Source organism: Spea bombifrons, chromosome 7 (assembly GCF_027358695.1).
Source record: "Spea bombifrons isolate aSpeBom1 chromosome 7, aSpeBom1.2.pri, whole genome shotgun sequence".
Lineage (NCBI taxonomy): Eukaryota > Metazoa > Chordata > Amphibia > Anura > Pelobatidae > Spea > Spea bombifrons.
The window spans coordinates 18,008,577-18,030,754 of record NC_071093.1 but is presented as its reverse complement, the minus strand read 5'-3'; the positions used below and the strand labels follow the sequence as shown (position 1 = coordinate 18,030,754).

The 22,178-nt window shown below is 37.3% G+C and overlaps 1 protein-coding gene across 2 annotated transcripts in view; it reads right to left on the bottom strand.

Moving 5' to 3' along the window:
- VPS8 (VPS8 subunit of CORVET complex) overlaps nt 1-22,178 on the bottom strand; it is a 76,385-nt gene that overhangs the window by 18,560 nt on the left and 35,647 nt on the right. For both annotated transcript variants that reach the window (XM_053470974.1, XM_053470975.1), the window contains exons 22-41: nt 21,265-21,487; nt 18,970-19,059; nt 17,257-17,308; nt 17,011-17,053; nt 16,760-16,832; nt 12,559-12,678; nt 10,782-10,853; nt 10,545-10,664; nt 8,597-8,653; nt 8,064-8,146; nt 6,952-7,036; nt 6,771-6,869; nt 6,236-6,325; nt 5,451-5,497; nt 3,718-3,865; nt 3,453-3,539; nt 3,260-3,311; nt 2,615-2,718; nt 2,157-2,238; nt 1,378-1,460 (exon numbers count right to left, since the gene is read on the bottom strand). In XM_053470974.1, the coding sequence (XP_053326949.1) occupies nt 1,378-1,460; nt 2,157-2,238; nt 2,615-2,718; nt 3,260-3,311; nt 3,453-3,539; nt 3,718-3,865; nt 5,451-5,497; nt 6,236-6,325; nt 6,771-6,869; nt 6,952-7,036; nt 8,064-8,146; nt 8,597-8,653; nt 10,545-10,664; nt 10,782-10,853; nt 12,559-12,678; nt 16,760-16,832; nt 17,011-17,053; nt 17,257-17,308; nt 18,970-19,059; nt 21,265-21,487 (1,810 nt within the window). The remainder of the gene's footprint in view (nt 1-1,377; nt 1,461-2,156; nt 2,239-2,614; nt 2,719-3,259; nt 3,312-3,452; nt 3,540-3,717; nt 3,866-5,450; nt 5,498-6,235; nt 6,326-6,770; nt 6,870-6,951; nt 7,037-8,063; nt 8,147-8,596; nt 8,654-10,544; nt 10,665-10,781; nt 10,854-12,558; nt 12,679-16,759; nt 16,833-17,010; nt 17,054-17,256; nt 17,309-18,969; nt 19,060-21,264; nt 21,488-22,178) is intronic.

Below are 22,178 nucleotides of genomic sequence, written 5' to 3'. Positions count from 1 at the left end.
GTGGATGATCAAAATCCCATGAGTGCCTGTATTCTGTCCGACTAGTATGTAGCTACTATTATTTTCCTGGATATGAAGGTGGAGTACAGGCATTTTGGACAGTGTATACAGTATATAATGCAATGCATCTGTGTCTTGATGCAGATGAGTGATGGCAAAATTCTGGTATATGGCCAGGAATGAATGATAATGCCATATTAACATCACACCAGCCAAACCCAGAAGATCTGCTTCAGTGTGTCTGGGAATCCTGTTATCCACCAAATGAATGCGCAAACTGTACAATCAATGGACATTATGTTGTACTGCATTGTTTCTGAACGATTTCTCCAACCAAGAAATCCATTACTCCAACCGACTACCCTTAGTACTGTTTATTTTCAGTAAGTATATAATATAGTAACCCTCTTCCGTCCTAGGCGTTAACAGAAATACCTTGTGGGAGCACATAAAAGGCATGAAGGTACCTAGATCTAGATTTAGCAACTCTGTTAGTAGGTCAACAGACATACTCACAAAGTCAGAGATCCGGGACACTGACAGGCAGAAACCACATTAAAATTGTAGGGCAGTGAGAAACAAGTAAAAATTTTATTTTTATCAAAGGAATCTTTTAAACCGTGAGTAGTGTGCAAAATTAAACATTTTACCTCACAGACAAATTTATTTTAAATCTCTAGCTTACCTAGCCAACAGTTTATAATTTCATTTCACCGATTTCACCATGCAATGTGTAGGACCGGTTTCTGCAAGACTGGCCTTGATCCCGCATAACGAATAAGTACATTTATAAGATTTTCTGACGGTATTAACAAATGCATTTTGAAGGACCAAGTCAGCCCTTGTTGCAGAGCAAACTGAACAGGTTTGACCCAGCCTAATGCAAATCACTAAAATTCCTAAAACCAATAATTAATAAGATGAAAAAAAAGAGTTAGCACCTCAACTCTGTAACTGTATTTGTGTGAAATGCCAAATGTATATGTGGAAATAATAGTATAAAATCATTCAAATGGTGATGGAACAATAACAACGGAAATGGTCACTCCAGGCCTAGGTCTTGTTACTTACTGTAGCTTGTAACAGGGAAGAGGCAGCACAGCACAACCAAACAATATAGGAGACAGATATACACTACATCATGTGCTTTTTTATAAGTCATTGAGGTGACAGACATGCTTGGTTCTATTCTACAGGAAACAAACTTACAAAGAGCTACAATGCAAGAGCCCTGCCAGAGGGTAGTGCTTATACAGTAATAATGGTTAATAATGGGGCTTGAGGTGGATGTGCCTAGGAAGCAGTGTACACAGTGGTGAGTTGTGTGTTTGAGTAAAATGTAAAAATCAGAACTTTGCTGGTTTTGCCTCCACTCACCTGCAGGATTCTCTGGAGGATGGATGGGAGGGGGATGTATGGTGCCATGCTATTTAGAACCTCCATGGTCATACTTTTTAATGCTGTAGGGACACAAAATGCAATGAGATCTCAGGAATAACAAACAAGTTCATGTACAAAAACAACAAAAAAGATAGTATTGTAGCCAATGGAACCCAACCTATCCACATGATCTGTGTATTCTCTTTAGAAAATATGCAAAATGATTAAATAATAATAATGCAACTAGAGCAAGGACTGATGGTTAAACCTTTTGAAAGGGTGAGACGGTTTTTTGTCTAAATAGGATTGTCCTAAATCCTGTGATAAGGCTTGAAATATTCCATGAGTCAGGTAGCCATGGCTTCTAGATTTCAGATGCGGTTCCTAAGATTTTATGGCAAATTGATCTCTACAGTTGAACATCTTTCAGGCTCCTTGTAGTGACCAAATAACAGCCAAAGCCCATCTACCATGCAGAGGACCTTTTTTTCTACAATTAAACCTAGCTGTTTCTAGCAATTGTTTTCTGTTTTAAATAGTTCACCTTTTTATTTCTTACAGATCGGCTGCAAAGAAGTTGAGGTTTTGTCTCGCCAAACTCTTGCTGTAATATTTATTTCTGTGCACATTCAAGGTACGAAAGGATGCAGCATAAGTAAAAGTGGTAATGAAAATAGGTGTATTAGTGTGTCACTAAAATCCTCTGTCATCTAGTACAATTTAAACTCCCTGGTTTAACACTATGGATGAATGGAACAGATGGAGAAATAACTCACATTCAGAATACAACTGGCAGGAATATGAACTGAGAAGCTTCTGTGGTGACATCATCGCTTCCAGCAAAGGAAACCACAGGGCCTGAGTGGGACAAAAAAACCCCACGAAAAACATCACGCATACCCTACGTCAGACAACAACAAACACTCCCCCACTGTACCCTAAAAATATATACATTTTCTTTCTTTAGCCCCAGTAGATTCAGGGAGCGATTGCTAGGCAAGAAATAGCCCATTGGCCTAATTTTGATTTACCAGTAAAGAAAATAATTCATACAGCAAATAAAATGCAGTGCATGGGCTCTGATTTCTACAGCACTAGATAATTGGTACATGGTAAAGTGTACCTTCCTAAAACACTGAATTTATAGATCATAGGTAAAGAATAGCTTAAATAATAAACCATGCTGTCCAGAGCAACCATTTTGCATCAAAGTGACTCATGCCAAGACCAGTACCTCTCGCTGTTGTTGGTTTAGTGTGTGCGCTGTCCTTTCACAGAGAGAGATAGTTTCCAATAACGTTTTCTCCACACATGTAATAGTGGTTTCTTGTTTGAGGCCTGGTTGGAAGAAGGAGAAGAGTACAAAATGCTCAATAGTATATTTTACGTTAAAATCTCGAAGCTTGAGAAAATCATGTTTTTGTCTTGGGAGATGGGTACATGATACTGCATTGGAAGGGAATGTAGATCTCTTGATAATGGGTTATTTTTGTTATTTGTTCTTTTTCAATATAGCAACATATTCAATGGGGATGTGTGAATGCCAACTCCCCCCTTTACATTGGTGGTGCACCTTAACCATATGACCTCTACTCCCCACAGACAAATACGTACATCAATGTCTTTCCAGGTGGTTTTTTTTGGCATGATAGCCCATTTCAGTCTATGCAAGGTGACTCACTATTCATTGACTGGCAGACAGAAAACAGTAACTGTGCCACACTATTATACACTATTAATCTCAATGATACAGGGGATGGTGTTTTAGTAATCTATCAACAGATTGTTCAGGTAATGCTGAATGCAAAATGTTGCTAACATTAAACTAAACACAAGTTAAAGGATTTTGATAAATTATATTTTTGTCAGTAAAACACACCTGGTGAATCCACAGAGTCTTTGGTCAGCGCTGAAAGCATGCACTTAAGTCTCTGTATACAGGAAAGATATAACAACAAAATATAGAAAATTAATTACTGTAGAATGTAAAAGGGGAATAACCAGGGACAAAGATATGAAATACACACAAAAATCTTTTTTCTGGAAGAAACTGTAGTTAGAGAGACCATTACCGTAAGCATAACTTGAAAAGCTGCCTCAATGTCCCCCTTCTTTTCTAGGAGATAGGCCAAAGATTCATGATCATGTTTTTGTGCAATCTACAAAAAGAATGGGTGTTATTTTTGAAGTTTCTGGAATAGATACACATATGTGCATTGAGGTAAAAGGCACATTACAATTTAAAAAGATACCTCATAAGACCCATTGGAGAACTGACTTGAGGTTTGTTTGTTTTTTTGTTTTTCAATTAATGTGTAGACATTGCATGCATCTTACCTGAATAGTCTCTTCTAATCTGTAATGCTCCAGAATCTGCAGCATTGGAGTTACCTGGGAAGGATCATACTGGCACATTAAGTCTATGAAGAGCTCTGTAATGTGTGGCTGAGACTGCAGGATCTCAGGGGTCATCTGAGCTCCATCCCTGCCAACAACAAAACAGAGACATTAGGCAACTAATAGATTAAATTGTGAAGATACAGAAGGAAATGGTAATTAGGGTTTCTTGAAGGACATTCAACAAGTCCGTTTTTTCCACAAATGATTTGGAGAGTACATTCAAATATAAAAACAAAAAATGTGGACACCTGTAAGTCGTTTTCGTATGGAATTATATCATTCATTGCTAGGGACCTTGTAAATAAGTGGTGTTCAACTACCTGTCACAAGAACCTGTATATTTGTGAGCGGCTGAAGGATTAGAGCCATATACACAGGCTCACAATCAAGCTAGCTACACCCAGCTCCAATCACCTTCATCACCAACTAGGTTTTCTTTACAAAGCATCACACTACGCTATACTCCTTACTCTATCCTTTTCCCATGCCTATTATCGATTTGAGCCCCAACCACAATTAACACCTTTTCTGGGTATCTTGAGGTACCAGGAATATTGCATGTTTAGGCTATGGTTGCCCTGTAGCTGTTACTTTACTTTTTCTCTACTATGAATTGAACCTATTTAGAACAAGCAATACAATCGAACATTTCTGCTGGTACCTCAGCATCTAGGTTTTGCTCAATTTTCCATCACCAAATTAAGTACCATGGATATACCATGGCACTGTGCAGCTAGGTTGTAAGGAAATTAGTTCTGTAATCTGCATAGAATGCACTTTTTTAGTATAGACTCCAGTATATATATCTAAATAATGAATGGTGGGCGTTCAGCATGAAGCTTCTGCTGTGGTTGTAAAGTGGTATTGAATCTGCTGGTGTGCTATAAATATAACAAAAAGCACATTAAAAAATCCATTATGCCTTGCAATGTTGATGTAATACACAGCCTATTTTAATTGACACATTAAAGTAAAACAGATGATGTCACAGCTTAAAGTCTGATGGTAATTTTGTTGAACTGACTGTTGTAGGTACTTTGCTTGGCAGGCTGGCAATAAAAGTGTTAAAAATGAATAATAGGTTCCGATCTCTTAGGTATCGGCATTTGATGCCCCTACCACTCCATACACATCTCAAACCTCAGAAGTCTGATCACTCAGCTGGGTGACAGCTTTCCTCAAAGCCATTAAATAGACAATTTAAGTACCGTTGAGAGATTCTTCAAAATAAGGCCTGAGCTAGGCTTTCTCAATATGCCACCATTATAATAATAACCCAGAATATACCAATGTCTATACTATAAAAACACAAAAAACTTTATTTTTTTATAATTATGATTGCCCTTACTTTTGCACTTAAATTGCAATGAATACACATAGAGAGGGGCATTTAAATTGTTCTGCCCATATATATATTTTTAGATTATATATATATATATATATATATATATATATATATAAGTTTTATTTCATTGTTTAAACCCTGTTGTTTATTTCTCTACATGGCAAAACCTCAAACTAGAGGAGCAAGATAATGGAAAAAAGTAATAGAAAACTGCGGTCACTCACATGACCTTTAAAACATAGCTACTCACATGATCTTTAAATAGCTATAAAACGGCCTCTGTTAACACACTGCCTGATATATGTCCTGTATATTGCATACAAACCTTGGATCTAGTAGACTTCTAAGAAACTGGAAAAGCAATAACGAATCCTACAACAGAATGAACACTGTTGATTACAATACTGTTAAGACGGGTACAAAGAAAAAAAAGTGCATTTCTATAAAGTTGTCTTTTTAATGCGTTTATAATGGATATTTAGAAGCTTACATTAAATGCATGTAAAGTTTTAAATCTTTCAAATACTGATTATTCATATTTCTTTTTGCTGGTGTTTTCAGTTTATTTTAATACAAACCCTAAAACATATAGAAATTATAAGTGACCATTATAAATTTCATGAGCCACGATATAAAAGGAAAAAAAGATTTAAAATTATCACTGAAAGTTCTTTTGACATCAAAATCTTTATTCGTATAAGACGTATTACATGAAAAAACATAAAACAAATAAATATATGGTATGTTAAAATTTTTTAATGGTTTTATATATTTTAGGAACATCATATCTGTATTTTTATGAAGCGCTTTTTTTTTTTTAGATAAACATAATTCAAGAACATAATTTATTTTCCACAGTAAACTACATCCACTCTAATATAACCTGTGACTATAATATAACCAGAAGCATCAACAGTTGTACATTTTAAAAGCTCTTTCAGTAGGAAACCCACAGCGATGCCTTTAACTCTTATTTGCGTGGGGAGTTTGGGCACATACAATACACATTTTTTCATTTAATTTCAAGCCAAGGTGGACAAGAATGGACAGCAGCATGCATGGCGGAGAGTATCCAAAATAAGGCCCAAGATCTTATATAAAAAGATTTACCTGCAGTTTTATGATGATATCACACAGCTTATCACTGAAGTGAGTACAGACAAGATCAGCTGCTTTGCTGGGGCTCAATGTTACAAGCTCCTAGTAAGTATAAGAAAAAAATACGGTTTTATGTAAAGGACAAAAAGCTATTTCAAACTAATCTTTATTTGGGTCAGAAGTTCATCCAAGCATATCGGTAATGGTCAATGGTCTTGGAGGCCTACTTTATGTATTTATGTGCACATATAATCCTGACCATGAGACCTGCTTGTGAAAATTGTTTAAATGCTTCATGGCAAATTGCTTATCATCAAGATGATTCTATGAAAGCAGGAATCTCATCTAATTTACTTACACAGTTGTCCAATAAAAGGTCAATCCTATCATAGCAATGAAGAGTTTTTGGACCTCTTAATAGTGATGGTGGGGTATTAAAAAAAATGTTGACATGCAAGAAAACACTGTATAAGACTTTTTTAAATCCTGTGGTAGATGCCCGCACGTGCTAACACCATTAATGACAGCAAGAAATATGTCCTCATACCTTTACATGCATCATTGCTTTTTCCCAGGTTGTCTGCTTCTCCTCTGGACTGTGCCCAGGGAGGGAAAGGATGTTATGTATATAGTTGAACACGTCTTGCTGTGAAAGACACCATACTGTTACATTGATTTTGAGTCTCTATTATTATGCAGGGTTTTTACTAATTATGCAGGGATCTTACCTTTCTCATAGGGTCATGCATGTAACAGTCAATGATTCTATCGTATTGGTGCTTCCGCTCATACATGAATTCACAGATCTGGTAGCTATGAGCATTGAAAAAAGAAAAGAAAACCTAAGAAAATGTAAATTAGGACTCCCACTAATCATCCAAGATTAGGAATAGTCACTGTTAGATATAGATGATGTGAGTGGCAGAGTGGAATGTTTAAAATGGAAAAAACTACACACATTTTGGAGATATTCTAAGATGTTGGTGATCTGGTGGGGGATCATAGACTACTCCTGAAAATTCAGGAATAGTTATTTATAGTATTTTTCCCATAGTTGTGTATGATCCCCAATGAAAATTCAGGTACATTTATACATACCGTATTTCCCCATGTATAAGATGCTTTTTTTTTTCAAAAAAAAATTGGGGTCTAAAAACTGGGAATTTTATGATAATACATTTTTCTTCAAATTTCGGGCCCCAAAATTATACATGGGAGGATCTTATACATGGGGAAATACGGTAGTACTTATAAAGTGGCAAGTTTGTTGCATTGCAATGTTGGTTTTGTTTTTTCCTCCCATAGCAATATATTGGAGTCTGAAATGCTGTCCAATTGGTAAGCAATTCTCTCATTCCACTCATCTGCAAAATCAGCAGGTGTCACTGCCTCAGAGTCTCCCCTGCAATCTCGGATGGACTACAGTCGGTACTAGATGAGTAAGGGTTGTAGATAAGAAGCATTGCCCATAGTCTGTGCCACTTCATAATTTGTTTTCAGTTTTTCAGAGTACAGACTTCTTGTTGGGACATCTCTCAACACAACTGTAGTGGTTTTTAAGACCCTATACCCATCTACAAAAGACCACTTTCTAAGCTCTACATCAGGAAAAATAGGCAAACTAGATGGACCAAATAGTTCTTACATGACGTCAAATTCCATGTCTCTATGGGTCTTCTATGCTTCCATTGCCATGGTGGACACATAATTGTATTATCAAATGTTTTATAATCACAAATTTGGAATCGGGGCAGCATGGCAGCTACAATCAATTCACTGGATCAACTGATCTAATGGAGAAGTTAGATGGATGTGTTATCGTATTGTAAGATTCTCTTACAATTGAGCTCTCTCTGCTAGATGGATCAGCTTGTTCTCTTCAAACTGAACTACACCTCCAGCTTGCAAGAGTTCAAGAAGAACCTAAAGAAGAGGACAAAAAGAGGGCATTGGTTGCCAATGCCGACATAAAAAAAATTGGATTCTTATTGCATAGGATGTTCTTCAAAGAATAGTTCAATAACCACACAGAAACAAATTACCTTATTATTACATTTTACAGTTTATATAGGTGAAAAACATTACAGTAAGGAAGATGTTGTTCTATATAACTTATTAGACTATGAGGACTGCAGTTACCCTTTTGTTATTCTGCACTATGCCTATAAATCAGAATATTTCTCCACGACTCACCTATAGTTTTAATTATTTGCTAAATAAATAAAAATATACAAATTACAATTTCAACCTGAAAGATATAGACCCACTAAAAACTACAATTAAATAAATAGGGTACCAAGCATATGACCCTTTTTACTTTGTAACAATGGCACAGACAAAAGAATAAGAAAAAAATAATTCATTTTTCCGTACTTGCTGTCTCTCTGAATGTCGCGAATCATCATCTGGGCTACACAGGAACTCCAGAACCTGTTAACAGAGATTTGATCACCTTTGGAATTTAGATCATGTCTCTTTAAACATTGTGTCCTGACTCTGACACAGCCGGCAGGTTTCTGTTGCAGGGAGCCATGAGGTGGCATGACATCCCAGTGTTCAGTACAATGTGTGCTGCATATTCCATTGTTGCCACCACAAATTAGGGAAGCATACCACGTCTCCTTAAAGGCTGGTAAACTGAACTAACTACCTTATTGGATCATAATATCAGTATTATTGTTGTTGTTAAGGCACTATTCTGTTCCTCAATAGGTTAAACTCTGCTTATCAGCTGTATCCACAATACAGAACTTGACGCTTTTTATTTCTGTCTCAAAAACAGAAAATAACTATTGAGGGAAGTTGAAGTCAGTATAGATTTAGGAATTCATAAGCACTATATACATTTCAAGTTGCATAGGTAACTGAAGAAAGGTTCGGGTAGGGCACAAGCTTAGCACACTAGGCAGAGAACATCGATTGTGTTGTCAGTAACTGTGGTTAAGGGACTAGTTCTACATTAATTAAAAGTACACTCTAGCTGTCATATTTAAATTTTCATTTGGCGCTCCTTGCAAGGGATTCTGCAGAGGTATTGTTTAGTACACGTCATATGCGTAACCCCTTAATGACAATGGGTGGTCCCTAAACCCATTGAAAACAATGCATTTTATTTGCCATTAAGGGGTTAAATGTAATTAAATGTTACGTAATATTTTGATTAACCCACAAATTCAGTACTTTGTATTGAGGTATACACAGATCAGCCATAAAATTATGATCGCCTGTCTAATCTTGTGTAGGTCCCCCTTTTGCGACCAAAACATCCCTGACTCGAGGCCACCATTATACTACTGAAAGGGGCCAATGCCATCAGCGAATACCGTGTCCATGAAAGGGTGTACATGGTCTGCAACGATGCTTAGGTAGGCAGTTCATAAATGGCAGGACCCAAGGTTTCCCAGCAGAACATTGCCTAAAGAATCACACTGTCCCCGCTGGCTTGCCTTCTTCCCATAGTGCATCCTGTTGCAATGTGTTCTCCTGGTAAGCAGCGCACACACATATCAGACGAGGCAACCTTCTTCCACTGCTCCGTGGTCCAGTTCTTATGCGCATGTGCTTGTTGTAGGTGCTTCCGGCAGGGGACATGGGTCAGCATGGGCACCCTGACTGGTCTGAGGCTACGTGGCCCCATACCCAACAAACTGCGATGCACTGTGTGTTCCGAAACCTTTCCATCAGAACCGGCGTTACATTTTTCAGCAATTTTAGTTACAGTAGCTTGTATGTTGGATTTAACCACACGGGCCAGCCTAACTCCCCAGTGCATCAATGTGCTTTGGCCCCCCATAACCCTGTCGCTGGCTCACCACTTTTCCTTCCTTGGACACACTTTTAATAGGTACTGACCACTGTAGACTGGGAACACTGTAGAGCTGCATTTTTGGAGATGCTCTTACCCAGTCGTCTAGCCATCACAATTTGGCGCTTGTCAAAGTTGCTCAGATCTTTACGGTTGCCCATATTTCCTGCTTCTAACACATAGTTCTAGCATTGAGATCTATTAGTCAGGACAAACATTCATTGAGGGAGCTGGTGTTTTATTAATACCTAAACCTTCCTAGCATTGATGGCATTGTAACTAATAACTAATATTTCAGTCTTGGCCTTTCTGACCATAATGTCAGTTACCTAATTTAACTACTGAATTTCATGGCTTTTTTGCAGCAGTAACATAAAACGCAGCATAAAAAGTACATGATTCTTACTATACAAAATATTTCATTACCTTATGTAATGTAAATTATATAGGAGACAGTGGACTTTTACAGAGATGTGTATCATATAACATACAAACCAAGACAAATGTGAAAGTCACCTGGTCAAAAAGCACTCTGTTGACAAAAAGCGTATTGTCCGGTTTAGCTAGCTGCCGAGCCAGGAAGGTAAACAGGCAGCCCACTTGTGAGGGAGTGAAATCAGAGTTCTCCACCATGACCTAAATATCACATGAGCAAGATATAATATTTGTTACTAGTTTTGAAAAGCCTCTCTAGCACTCAGCTTTAAGCAGAGGCTGGCAAACTATATTTTTCCAGTAACTGTTTTTGCTTACCTTTAGTAAGATGTCCACAATACGTTGCTGATGTTCCACAGCTTGCTTATCATTTGTAAAGTCTTCAAATGTCTGAAAAATGACAGTACAGAGAATCATATGGATTTCATATAGTATGTAGAAAACGTATGCATTTGACATGTATTTTATTGTTCGTTCAAACCAACTTTTACAAAATTTATATGAATGGGGTAAATAGCCTTTTTTGGACATATTGGCTAACTTTATTACAAAGCTTTCTGTACTGTAAGCCTAATCTTGGAATCACGTGTGCTGTCACAAAACAACTGCTACTGCTTACATATGTGCTATGCTGGAACCTAAGATAAAACGCACCCAAATTATCAATATTCTTAGCGGCTTGGAACTTTTCATTACCGATAAAAGACCAGGTGATATCTGACAAATTAGTTTACAATTGATCTGGGATATGCCTAAGGGGTCCAGGAAGGTTAAGAAGGCAGGACAAGAAGGTAAACGACAATATTCTGAAACCAAATAGCATGAGAACTGAGCTAAAATTGTGTTTACGAAACTATTTATTAAAACAATGTACCAGCTAACTAGATATATTGATAATGTGATCTTGTTGTCAAAACCATTTCTTCGGAAATAGTTACATTTGGGCAACATAACATATTTAGCATAACACTCTATGTCCATTTTTTTCCAGGCTATAGAGTGCTCTTTAAAAAAAAAAATGCCTTCCGACAATTTAATTATCTTTCCCTGTTCTGTTCACAGATTATGGGCTTGGATCATGTTGAATAAACCTCATTTAATTTTGCTTGAGTCTCCTGAGGACTACCTTCAGAAAAAGAGACTTCAGAGGGGTGAAAGAAGCATGGATTAAAAATCTTCTCTTTGAACTAAAGCCGAGTCATGATGTTGATAATAAGCAAACATTTCCCCGGCAGATGAAAGAAACTCATGAGGGGAGGTGGGGGGTTGGGGTTTGAGTCAATGACTCTCAAACATAATTTGAGATACAAATGTAACTCTTTTACAACACACAAAAATGAATCAAACTTGCAAGAAGCAAAAGCCTCTTATAATGTTAAGATAAAATACCATAATATACAGACCATAATATATATTTTTTTTTCCTGGCCATAAATTCATATTTGCACTAAAAGGTCTAATATATTCGGGTGTCCTCCCCAATTTCAGAATACACTTTCTATAGCTAGGCCTGTTATAGTAAACAACATGGAAAAAGTAGACAAAGGTGTTGCTGAGGACGAACAGAGGTGGCAGAAACCATCTTAAGCAGCATGGATTATCAAACAAGGACTAGAGATTTACATTTCTGGGAAAAAAATTCTCCTTGTTTTTTTTCCTTAGAGAAAAGGGAAAGTCTTGAAAAAAAATTTTGGTTTTACAGACTGAAAATCATTTTGTTACATTGGGAACATGAAATGCAGACAGTACACTGTGATGGGGGATAACATTAATAGGAATCATTTAAATAAAGTATAGAAAGCTAACTTAATTTTTCAGAAGAATTTAACCTCTTACCTGTCAGTTATGGCCTAACTGACAGGACGGAAACAATCAACTTCTGTATACCAGCCACAACCAAACTAAACTAAAACCTCCGCCCCCCCCCAATACCCCTAGAGACAGAAGTAAGAGCAATATGCATTCTCAGTACTTGAAACCGTGGACGCTGTGCATGTGTAAGGGGAAACAGCAATTTTTCACAACAGGTATAATAATTTAATCACTTTTTAATGATTCAGTGTGAAATTAATTAATTAACTTTTTTGTCTATTACCAAGGCCAAAACATTGAGGAACTCTCGTGTGTCAAAGTGCAGCAGGGTACGGATATAGGGGTACACCTCCTCATCTTGAGGGGCCTCTGGAGAGTGCAATCGAATGAGAAAATCAAAGACCTAAAAGAAAAGAATCCAAGATAAACAGTAAATATATATTCAAGAAATTACACTACAAAAAGTTGTTCCTTGTTATATGTCTGACAAGTTTTGCTAATACATTCTTTAAAATTGACTTCCCTTTAAGTTTGAATTAGTTCACTTTAAGGACATATAAAATTAGGTTATTTTTTTCCTTAGGGGCACAGAAACATTCAGAATATATCTCACACAACATTAATGGCATTAGTGCATACGTCAAATGGCAACAAAGAACACAATGATCTAAAATTAACATAATACTGTAACATTCAATCTCAGGATTACAGAAACATTATAAAACACAAGTGAGTCTTATAGAAATAAGGCTTAGCCAAGAAAGTTCACTCACTTCACTGTGAAGGTCTAGGACTGGCAAGGTTTCTTTAGCAATAATTCAGTTTAATGGGAGTTTGAATTAATAATGCATTATACAGGACCTGTTATATTGTTCCTCCAGCACAAACTCACTAGGGTTGGTCTTTAAAATATACGGTATATTAAAAAGTCAACCACAACTCTAACTTTACAGAATAAACCCAAAAGAGGCTTTTGTTCAAATAATACCCAATCACAGGTTTAACAAACCAGCACTAAGATGATAGCAATCTTGGGTTAAATGTTACAATGGCTCTGAATACTTAAAACCCCTTTACATAATGTAATGGAGTAAAAACAGTCTAAATACTACTGTGAGTTTTGCAAAAAAAAAGGTGGTGGTTAAAAACAATTAAAATATCAGTCTATCTTGCAAGGAAATCATTACGTTCAGGGCCGGCCTTAGGGGTGTGCGACCTGTGCGGCCGCACAGGGCGCCATGGTAACAGGGGCGCCTGCCCCGGGACTTAAATTAACCCCTTAACGTCCATTGCCGGGTCAGGCACGTCATGCAAAACGGTCACTTAACGACCTATGACGTGCCTGACACGTCATGAGACTTAAACAAGCTTAGAAAGTGATCAACGATCACTTTCTAAGCTTAAACGGTGTTGCTGTAATGCCTCGATGTTGAGGCGTTCAGCAACACCGAGATCGGCATGATGGGCCATGTCTGGCCCCTCCCCGGGGCGTCAACAGCCGCCATACCTTGTATGGCGGCGGACGCCCGTTTTAAAAGCGTTTAGGAGGCGATCAACGATCACCTCCTAAACGTCAATTGTGTCGCTGGAATGCCTCGATCAGGAGGCATCCAGCGACACCAAACACTTACCTCTGGGTGGGCTGTGACCGCTCCGGAGAGCGGTCACAGCCGCAGCTGCACGCTGTCTTCGCCATCCGCAAGATGGCGGCGGCCCGGGAAAAAGAATAATAAAGTTTTAAAAGTTGGCTAGACGGTCTCCAGACCCTCTAAAGAACTCTGGCTCCACTTGCAGGTTGAATACAGGTACTGCACTCAACCATACAAGTCAATGGACCCCAGCTTTCTAATCACTATGTGATTAGTAAAATATTAAAAATATATATATATATATTAAAAAAAGGAAAAAAATAAAAAGCTTAAAAAAAAACATGGTAACATTTAAAAATTATTATGCTTTAGAGGAACTATCCAGTTCCAGCAAAATGTAAAAAAAAGTCCAAAAAGAGTAAAATAAATAAAAAAAAAATAAAGTTTATTATTATGAGCAAGTGCTAAAATTAGCGCTGTATCTTCCCAAAAATCCTGACATGGAAAAATTTAAATAAAAGCATTTCAAATACCCAAGGGGTGTCTAATTTAAAAAAATGAATGGTTTTATGAGGTAAATTGTAGTGGCCAGGCTCAAAGATAGGGCATAGGCACAGACTGACCAAAATAGGGAAAAAAAGCGCACTTCTCAAATGTGGCTTTTTAACCCCAAACAGCAGTCAAACCCATGCATGGGTGGTATCACTGTACTCGAGAGATGTTGTTGAACACATATTAGGGTGTTGTTTGATAGTGACGTATACCTGGAGCTATAAATGTATACCCAAAGTACAATTTGTGTAAAAAAAAATACCAACACAAAGTGTGGCAAAGGCTGGTGGTAGAATCTCATGCATGGAAAGGGTTAAAATACTAGTTGGGGTGTCTAGTTTTCAAAAATATATGGTTTGATGGGGTAAATTGAATTAGCCGTCTTCAAAGATGGTCCTATTAGGACATGGGGGCAGAATGACCAGATGTAAAAGTTCCAAGTTAAAAAATGTGCACTTCCTAAATGTGGCGTTTTACCTCCCAAACAACCCAACAAACCCATGCATGAGGGGTATGACTGTACTTGGGAGATGTTGCTGAACACATATTGGGGTGTTGTTTGAAAGTGATGTATACCAGGAGCTGTAAATCCATACCTGAAGAGCAATTTTAGCGATAAAAAACACAAAATAAATTACTACCACAAAGTTTGACAAAGGCTGATGGAATTAGTGCATGGAAAGAGTTAAAATTGTAGCATTTGAAATACCTTGGGGTGTCTAGTTTTCAAAAATATATGATTTGATGGGGTAAATTGCATTGGCCGGCTTCAAAGATACCCGAAATGGCACATGGGGGGAAGAATTACCAGATATGGAAAAAATGGTTTTGAAATAGCAAAACGCTACTTGTACTTAATGCTCCATAACGTGCAGAAAAAAGCAAAAAAACATAAAAACATTGGGTATTTCTAAACTCAGGACAAATAGTAGAATATATTTAGTAGGTTTTTTCATTAGCTTTTTTGGATGAGTAAAAGATTTTTGGATGAGTAAAAGATTTTTGGGGTAAAAGTCAGAAAATGTGGGGTTTTTTTACATTTTTCATCATATTTTATTATTATTTTTATGGGAAATTAGATAATATGATTAAAACAATGGTATCTGAAGAAAGCCCTTCTTGTCCTGAAAAAAACAACATATAATTACATCTAAACACGAACACCGCAAAAGTGTTGAAACAGCCTCGGTCCCAATGGTACAAAAGGTAAAACACAGCCTGGTCCTTAAGGGGTTAAAGCACCGTTTTTTTGTTTTGTTTTGTTTTTTTAACTTTATTTAACATCCTCCATATTAAATAAAGTTTTATTGTTTTATAAGATGTTAAATAAAGTTAAAACAAACTAAAAAAAAAACGATGTTTCAATTTAAGTCCCGGGCAGGCTGGGCGTCGTGAAGTTTTCAGCGACCGCTCGCTGCCCCTCCCTCTCCGTGACTCTGAATTATTCCGGTTCACAGCTCAGCTGTGAAGCGTGCACCGCGGCAGATCGGGAAGACAGACGCCTCCCGCTCCCACTGCAGGACTCCGGCAACGAGGTAAGTAAGGATAGGGAGAAGGGGCAGGGGGGGGCAGTGAGAAGGGGCAGAGGGAGGGGGGCAGTGAGAAGGGGCAGAGGGGGGGCAGTGAGAAGGGGATGGGATGGGGGGGCACCAGAGGAGTAGTCCGCACAGGGCGCCAGAACACTTAAGGCCGGCTCTCATTACGTTATTGGTAAAAAGTCTTAAGAATCCACATAATAAGCACCTACGCAAGACCATGTCAGGTGCACACGGGTAATTACTATGCAACAAAAATAGTTCCACTTACAATAGTCCTAAAAAGTGCTAGATTGTTATAAAACAAAATAAAAATACACTTAGATAAACCGGTACACAATGGCACTATTTGATTCTTCGGCAGTGACCTGTTTTTTTTTTGAAAACCACAAATTGTCCTTAAAGCAACACGGGGCAAAAGGTTCTTCACCAGCACCTTTCATGTAAATTCCTGAAAAATTATATTTTCAAGAAAGAGAGAGCTAACTTCCTTTCACAGAATCCTTAAATTCACTCATTTTTGTAAAAAAGACATTGCCAGAACAAATGTAGTGAAGTCTCCTCTATCTACATACTGCTGCTTTCCTGGGAACTTTCTCTGGCTAATGTAAGTGAATCTTAGATGAAATCTAATCAACCATTCTGTGTGCTTATGGTGAGCAAAAAGTGTCAAAAGCCCTCTACTATAAAGAGCACAGTAAGAAAAAAAAAAAATCACAAATATATAAGGACAATTATGTCACTATATTGGTTAATGCAAAAATGTATACGGGTGGCACATGCACGCTTTAATTAAAATTCAGCTTACTTGATTTTTCACCAATGGTACTAGATCTTCAGGAATGTCTCCCAAAGGATAAGCCCGTCCAGCCAAACTGGAACTACGGTTAAGCATACAGGGATATAAAGTTAGAACATTGTTCCCGCGTCATGTTCACATTGTGGAATAAGAAATTCTGGTCAAATACCAATAGTCAGTGAACAAAGAATGGGGAGGTTCACTTTGTGCCACTGCAGGATACATAGAGAACAGAAGCAGAAACATAATGTAAAACTTACCTGATATACACAAGCAGTTTGTTTCCCATGACAACTTGCTCATCTAAGGAAAGCAGAAAAAATCATGCAGAACAATGAGATCATCAAAAGTCAAAATGTTTCCTATCATCTGAAAACCATTATTCATGTAATCGTTTTAAACTTTGCAATTAGTATGTTAAAGTGGGAAACCATTAGCAGTTGTAATTATTGCATTTTTCTAATTCATACAATTCTATAACAAAGAAAGTCCATTGTGCACCTTACCTGTCAGAGATTTCCCAGAGCTTATGGGAGTCGATATGGCTGTAAACAGTTTCTATAAGGAAAAGATTAAAATACATAAAACTTTCAATTAGTGATACTGCTAATTAGCATTCCCCGTAAAGCCTCATGAAGCCTTTTGTCCTATTTACCACTTGTCTATATTGAGTGTCATGTAGGGAAAAAAAAAAAATCATGGTTTTACTTAAAGAGGCAATATGGCATCGTATAATATTACCATTTTACAATAATCCCTTTAGATGGAAAGGTTGGGAGGCTGTTTTAGTCTATATATATATATATATATATATATATATATATATATATATATATATATATATATATATATACACTATATCTATCTATATATATATATATATATACACATACACTTATAAATGTACTTATATAGTTATCAATATATGTATTTGTCCTGATTTTGGAAACATCTTACTTGCCTAGGATTTTAATCCATTTTCAAATTTCATGTACTGAGACTTGGGCCCTAATAAAAACACAAAACTTGACGGCAGATAAAAACCATTCTACCCTTGTTGTCTGTGCATTTTTTCCTGATATAATCACTCAAACTTTAATCAGCCCTTGGTCTTGTATTGCAATCATCCCATGTATCCTTAAATTTCCTCACTGTATTAACCTCCACAGAAACCAAAGCTCAATAAAAGTGTGATTTTTTTTAAGCTGATAAAACTCCTAGTGAAATACCAGGGGTTAACATTTTGAAACGATCGAGTTTGTTTTACATGTTTTTACACTTAAGGACCAAAGCATTTTTCATATTATGGCATGTCAACTGTGATTTCCCTCTCATCCATTTTAGTTATCAACACAATTAATATTTGTTTAAAAGTAGGGCTATATAATGTTTTAACCCCCGAAACAACACCTACAGCTAACAGATTCTCAACAAACTACCCTCCCGAACATATCACTAAAATAATATTAACTAAATCAATGTAAAATATAATGATAAAAAACTCTTAAAAGGAACAGTCCAGTCCTACACAAACCATGCATATGAAAGTACTTCAAACAAAAATATTAAAAATTGAGTTAACTTATAGAGAAGCTGCATAGTTGCAGCTGCTCTTCTCCTCCTCCTCCATTTCCCTATAATAACACCTGCAAATCCCTGGGACTTGGGTGACAGTATCTCCAGGTCATAAAATTACATCTGCAGTTTTTCTCATTTTACTATTTCGGAACATTTCTTCAAATTAAAATGTTAAATTAATAAACTTCTTGTTACTTAAAAGTCTAGGTTGTATGCTTGAGAAGAGGGCCCTCCCTCTATAATTTTTTTCTTTTTTTGGGAAAAACTGTTGTGCGCACAATTTTTGGACGTGTGCGCTCTCTAAAAAAGCTATGTGCGCGCGCACAAGCGCACAGTTTAGAGGGAACAGTGCCCATAAGCACAGTAGAGTGCCCAAATGTTTTCGTTTTGGTCTATGTCAGTTAAGTACCTGACATACCAGTTAAGTTAACTAAAGCCATTGCTTTAAAAAAAAAATCACCATTTGTTTCCAGACATCTTGTCTGTCTCTCTCACACAAAATGTCCTGTTTGAAAAACACTCATTTCTGCTCGATGCATCCAGGCATCTGACAGCAAAGTAAACAGTACAGATTATTGTTAGAAAAAAACTGACATCACGTTATATCAGTTCTCCAAAATTCCCCAGCCTGAATTTCTTACCTCCATGGGGCTGATAAAATCATTAGTGCCGCTGTTGTAGACATAAATCATAGCATCATAGAGTCGGTGCTCCCAACACATTTGAACGATCTAGGGGCAAAGGATCTACATCAGAGAAGATGTCATATACATACATATGTATACATCGAGTAGAGGTTGTAGCCGTATTAGTCCAGTGGTGTCAATATCAAATAACAGATGGAATAAGTATCTTGTGGTAATACCTTTTTTATCGGACTAACAGAATTTTGGAATGACAAGCTTTCGGGAGCTCTTCTCCCTTTCTCAAGTCTAAAACATTTCTGAGAAAAACGACACATAGAATTCAATGTTGTGTGGCAGGGGAGGGGGGGCTTACTACCCAGATCTGATAAGATGTTGTAAAAGTATGTGTCCCTCCAGAGGGTCATAAATGTTCTGAGTAGGGAATTTTGAGGGGGGGGGCGAAGATGGCACCCCAATCTGGCAACCTTTTCATGGCTGACCTAGAAAAGAGATTCCTTGAAACACAGGACACCAAACCATACAAATATTACAGATATATTGATGACATCTTCATCATTTGGACCGAAAGTGAGGAAAAACTGAAACAATTCCATGACTCTTTTATCTCATTACATCCGTCAATTAAACTAAAAATGGAGTACTTCACAAAATCCGTAAACTTTCTGGACACTACAGTAAGATGTACCAATGGTACAACCCACACCTCTCTTTACAGAAAACCCACAGACAGATGCAGCTATCTCCACAAATCCAGCTTTCACCCCTCCCATACTGAGCAGGGCATCATCTACAGCCAAGCAACCAGGTATCATCGAATATGCTCTAACCCCAACCTGCATCTAAACGACCTCTCCAAATCTATGAAAATGAAAGGCTACCAATCAAAAACTATCAACAAATCAACTCTGCTCTCAAAGTTCCACGCACACACCTGCTACAATATAGAGAAAAAATTATCTCTACACGTGTACCACTTGTAGTCACCTATAACCCAGCGCTTGAAGAAATCCGGAAAGTCATCAAAGACCTACAGCCAATGCTAGCAGAAGATGAGACACTAAAAAACATCTTCCCTGAAACCCCCATTTTGGCCTTCAGACAAACCCCAAACCTGCAACAAAAAATAATTAACCGGAAACTACCCACTGACAGAATGAATAAAGAAAAAGGGACCACACGCTGCAAAAGGCCCCGCTGCAAACTGTGCCAACACATATGCACAGACAACATAGCCACCCACTACAGGAAGACCTACAGTATTAAAGGATCATACACCTGCACATCTAGCACTGTAGTGTATATGATACAATGCACTAAATGTGACCTAGGATGCTACATTTGAGAAACCAGACAGCAATTAAATGGCAGAATGAACATGCACAGACATTCCATTAAACACCACAAGGAAAATTCCTACTGCACCCCAGTGGGACACCATTTCACCCAAAATGACCATTCTATCAAGGACCTAAAAATCAAAGTACTGAAAGGGGACTTCAGTAATACCAAAGAAAGACACACTTTTGAAGTCAGAATGATTGAACTATTCAACAGCAAGAATAGAGGACTCAATGTTGATTGTACATAACCCCCCACCTGCTTTATGTTGTTCATCTATATTTACCTGTATATATGACATGTGTAGAGATATACATTCCCATCCCTATATTCATCACTGCATTCCTATTTCCTGTACGGGAGCACTTGCATCCTATTTTTTTTCTTTTGTCAATTTATCTTCAGCAGTGCTAAACCCCCCTCAAAATTCCCTACTCAGAACATTTATGACCCTCTGGAGGGACACATACTTTTACAACATTTCACCCTCCCTTATCAGATCTGGGTAGTAAGCCCCCCTCCCCTGCCACACAACATTGAATTCTATGTGTCGTTTTTCTCAGAAATGTTTTAGACTTGAGAAAGGGAGAAGAGTTCCCGAAAGCTTGTCATTCCAAAATTCTGTTAGTCCAATAAAAAAGGTGTTATCACAAGATACTTATTCCATCTGCTATTTGATATTTATACATAGATATGTGGGCCAGTTTTGTATAAACATTTGCTTTGGTTAGAGTGCAATATTTAAAAAAAAAAAAAAAAAAAAAAAAAGGTATATATTAATCTTCCAGAGAGGACACAGCAGAAGGGAGTCTCCTCAAGCAATACGAAAATTCCAAAGTGGCACAGAAAAAGATTTCACAAGGGTGAAAGATTAGGCCATTTCTTCATGGTTTCAACGTACATACTTTAACAGTATTACACAGAGAATATGAACTGATGTTAACGACTCACTTGTTGTATGTCAAGACTGGTGATGTCCATATGAACTATACAGGCTTCCATACTATCCATCAAGCCACGGTCCTGGAAATGTAGCAGCAAATCCTTCATCACATGTGGTGTAAGCCCAGGAAGCTGATCCCGAAGTAGGTATGGTTCTAAACACTCCAAGAACACACCCTTGGCCACACAGTTCTCACTTAGTTTATCATACATCTGGCTGAAGAGGATATCCCTTAGGTACCAAAAAAGGACAACATATTAAAATCATCTAGTTTGCTAGGATGCCAATTATTCGGGGGTTAGCGCCTCTTTGGAGCCCTCTCATAAATTCTATATTAATGACAATAGCAAGGAATCTAATTTATAGTAAAGTTGAGTTTTTAAGTATTTCAATGTGATTTTAACAGATTAAGCATACAAAAGATAGAGACACACTTACGTACACGAACTCCACAGGATAATATAGGAGCAGGAGAAGATTATCTTGCTGGCGTTCTTGGGATAATATCAGTGAACAATTATGAAATACTGTCATACTTATTTTTTTGGGCAGGATTATTTTAGTGTTAAGTCAAACACTGGTATCATACCAATTAAATATATAGTGTACCAAGAACACCTGAGAACCATTATCAGGGAAACAAAAAAGCAGTTGAACCTAAAGAATATACGGTAGAAGGCTGACATTTAAATCCCCTTAACAAAATAACTAATTACCTATCTTTTTTCATCTTTGTTTTTTTTCCAACCGATCATAAATTAAAAAAGATTGCAGCATTACATTATTAGGTTAAAAAACGCACAATCAAGGCCATCGTATAATTGCTAATTCCTAAAAGAGGAAGGCAGAGAAAGGAACACTTGACACTGTCCATTTTTTCTCAAAAGTAAAAAAAAATCCTGTTATCTTATTTATAGTATTG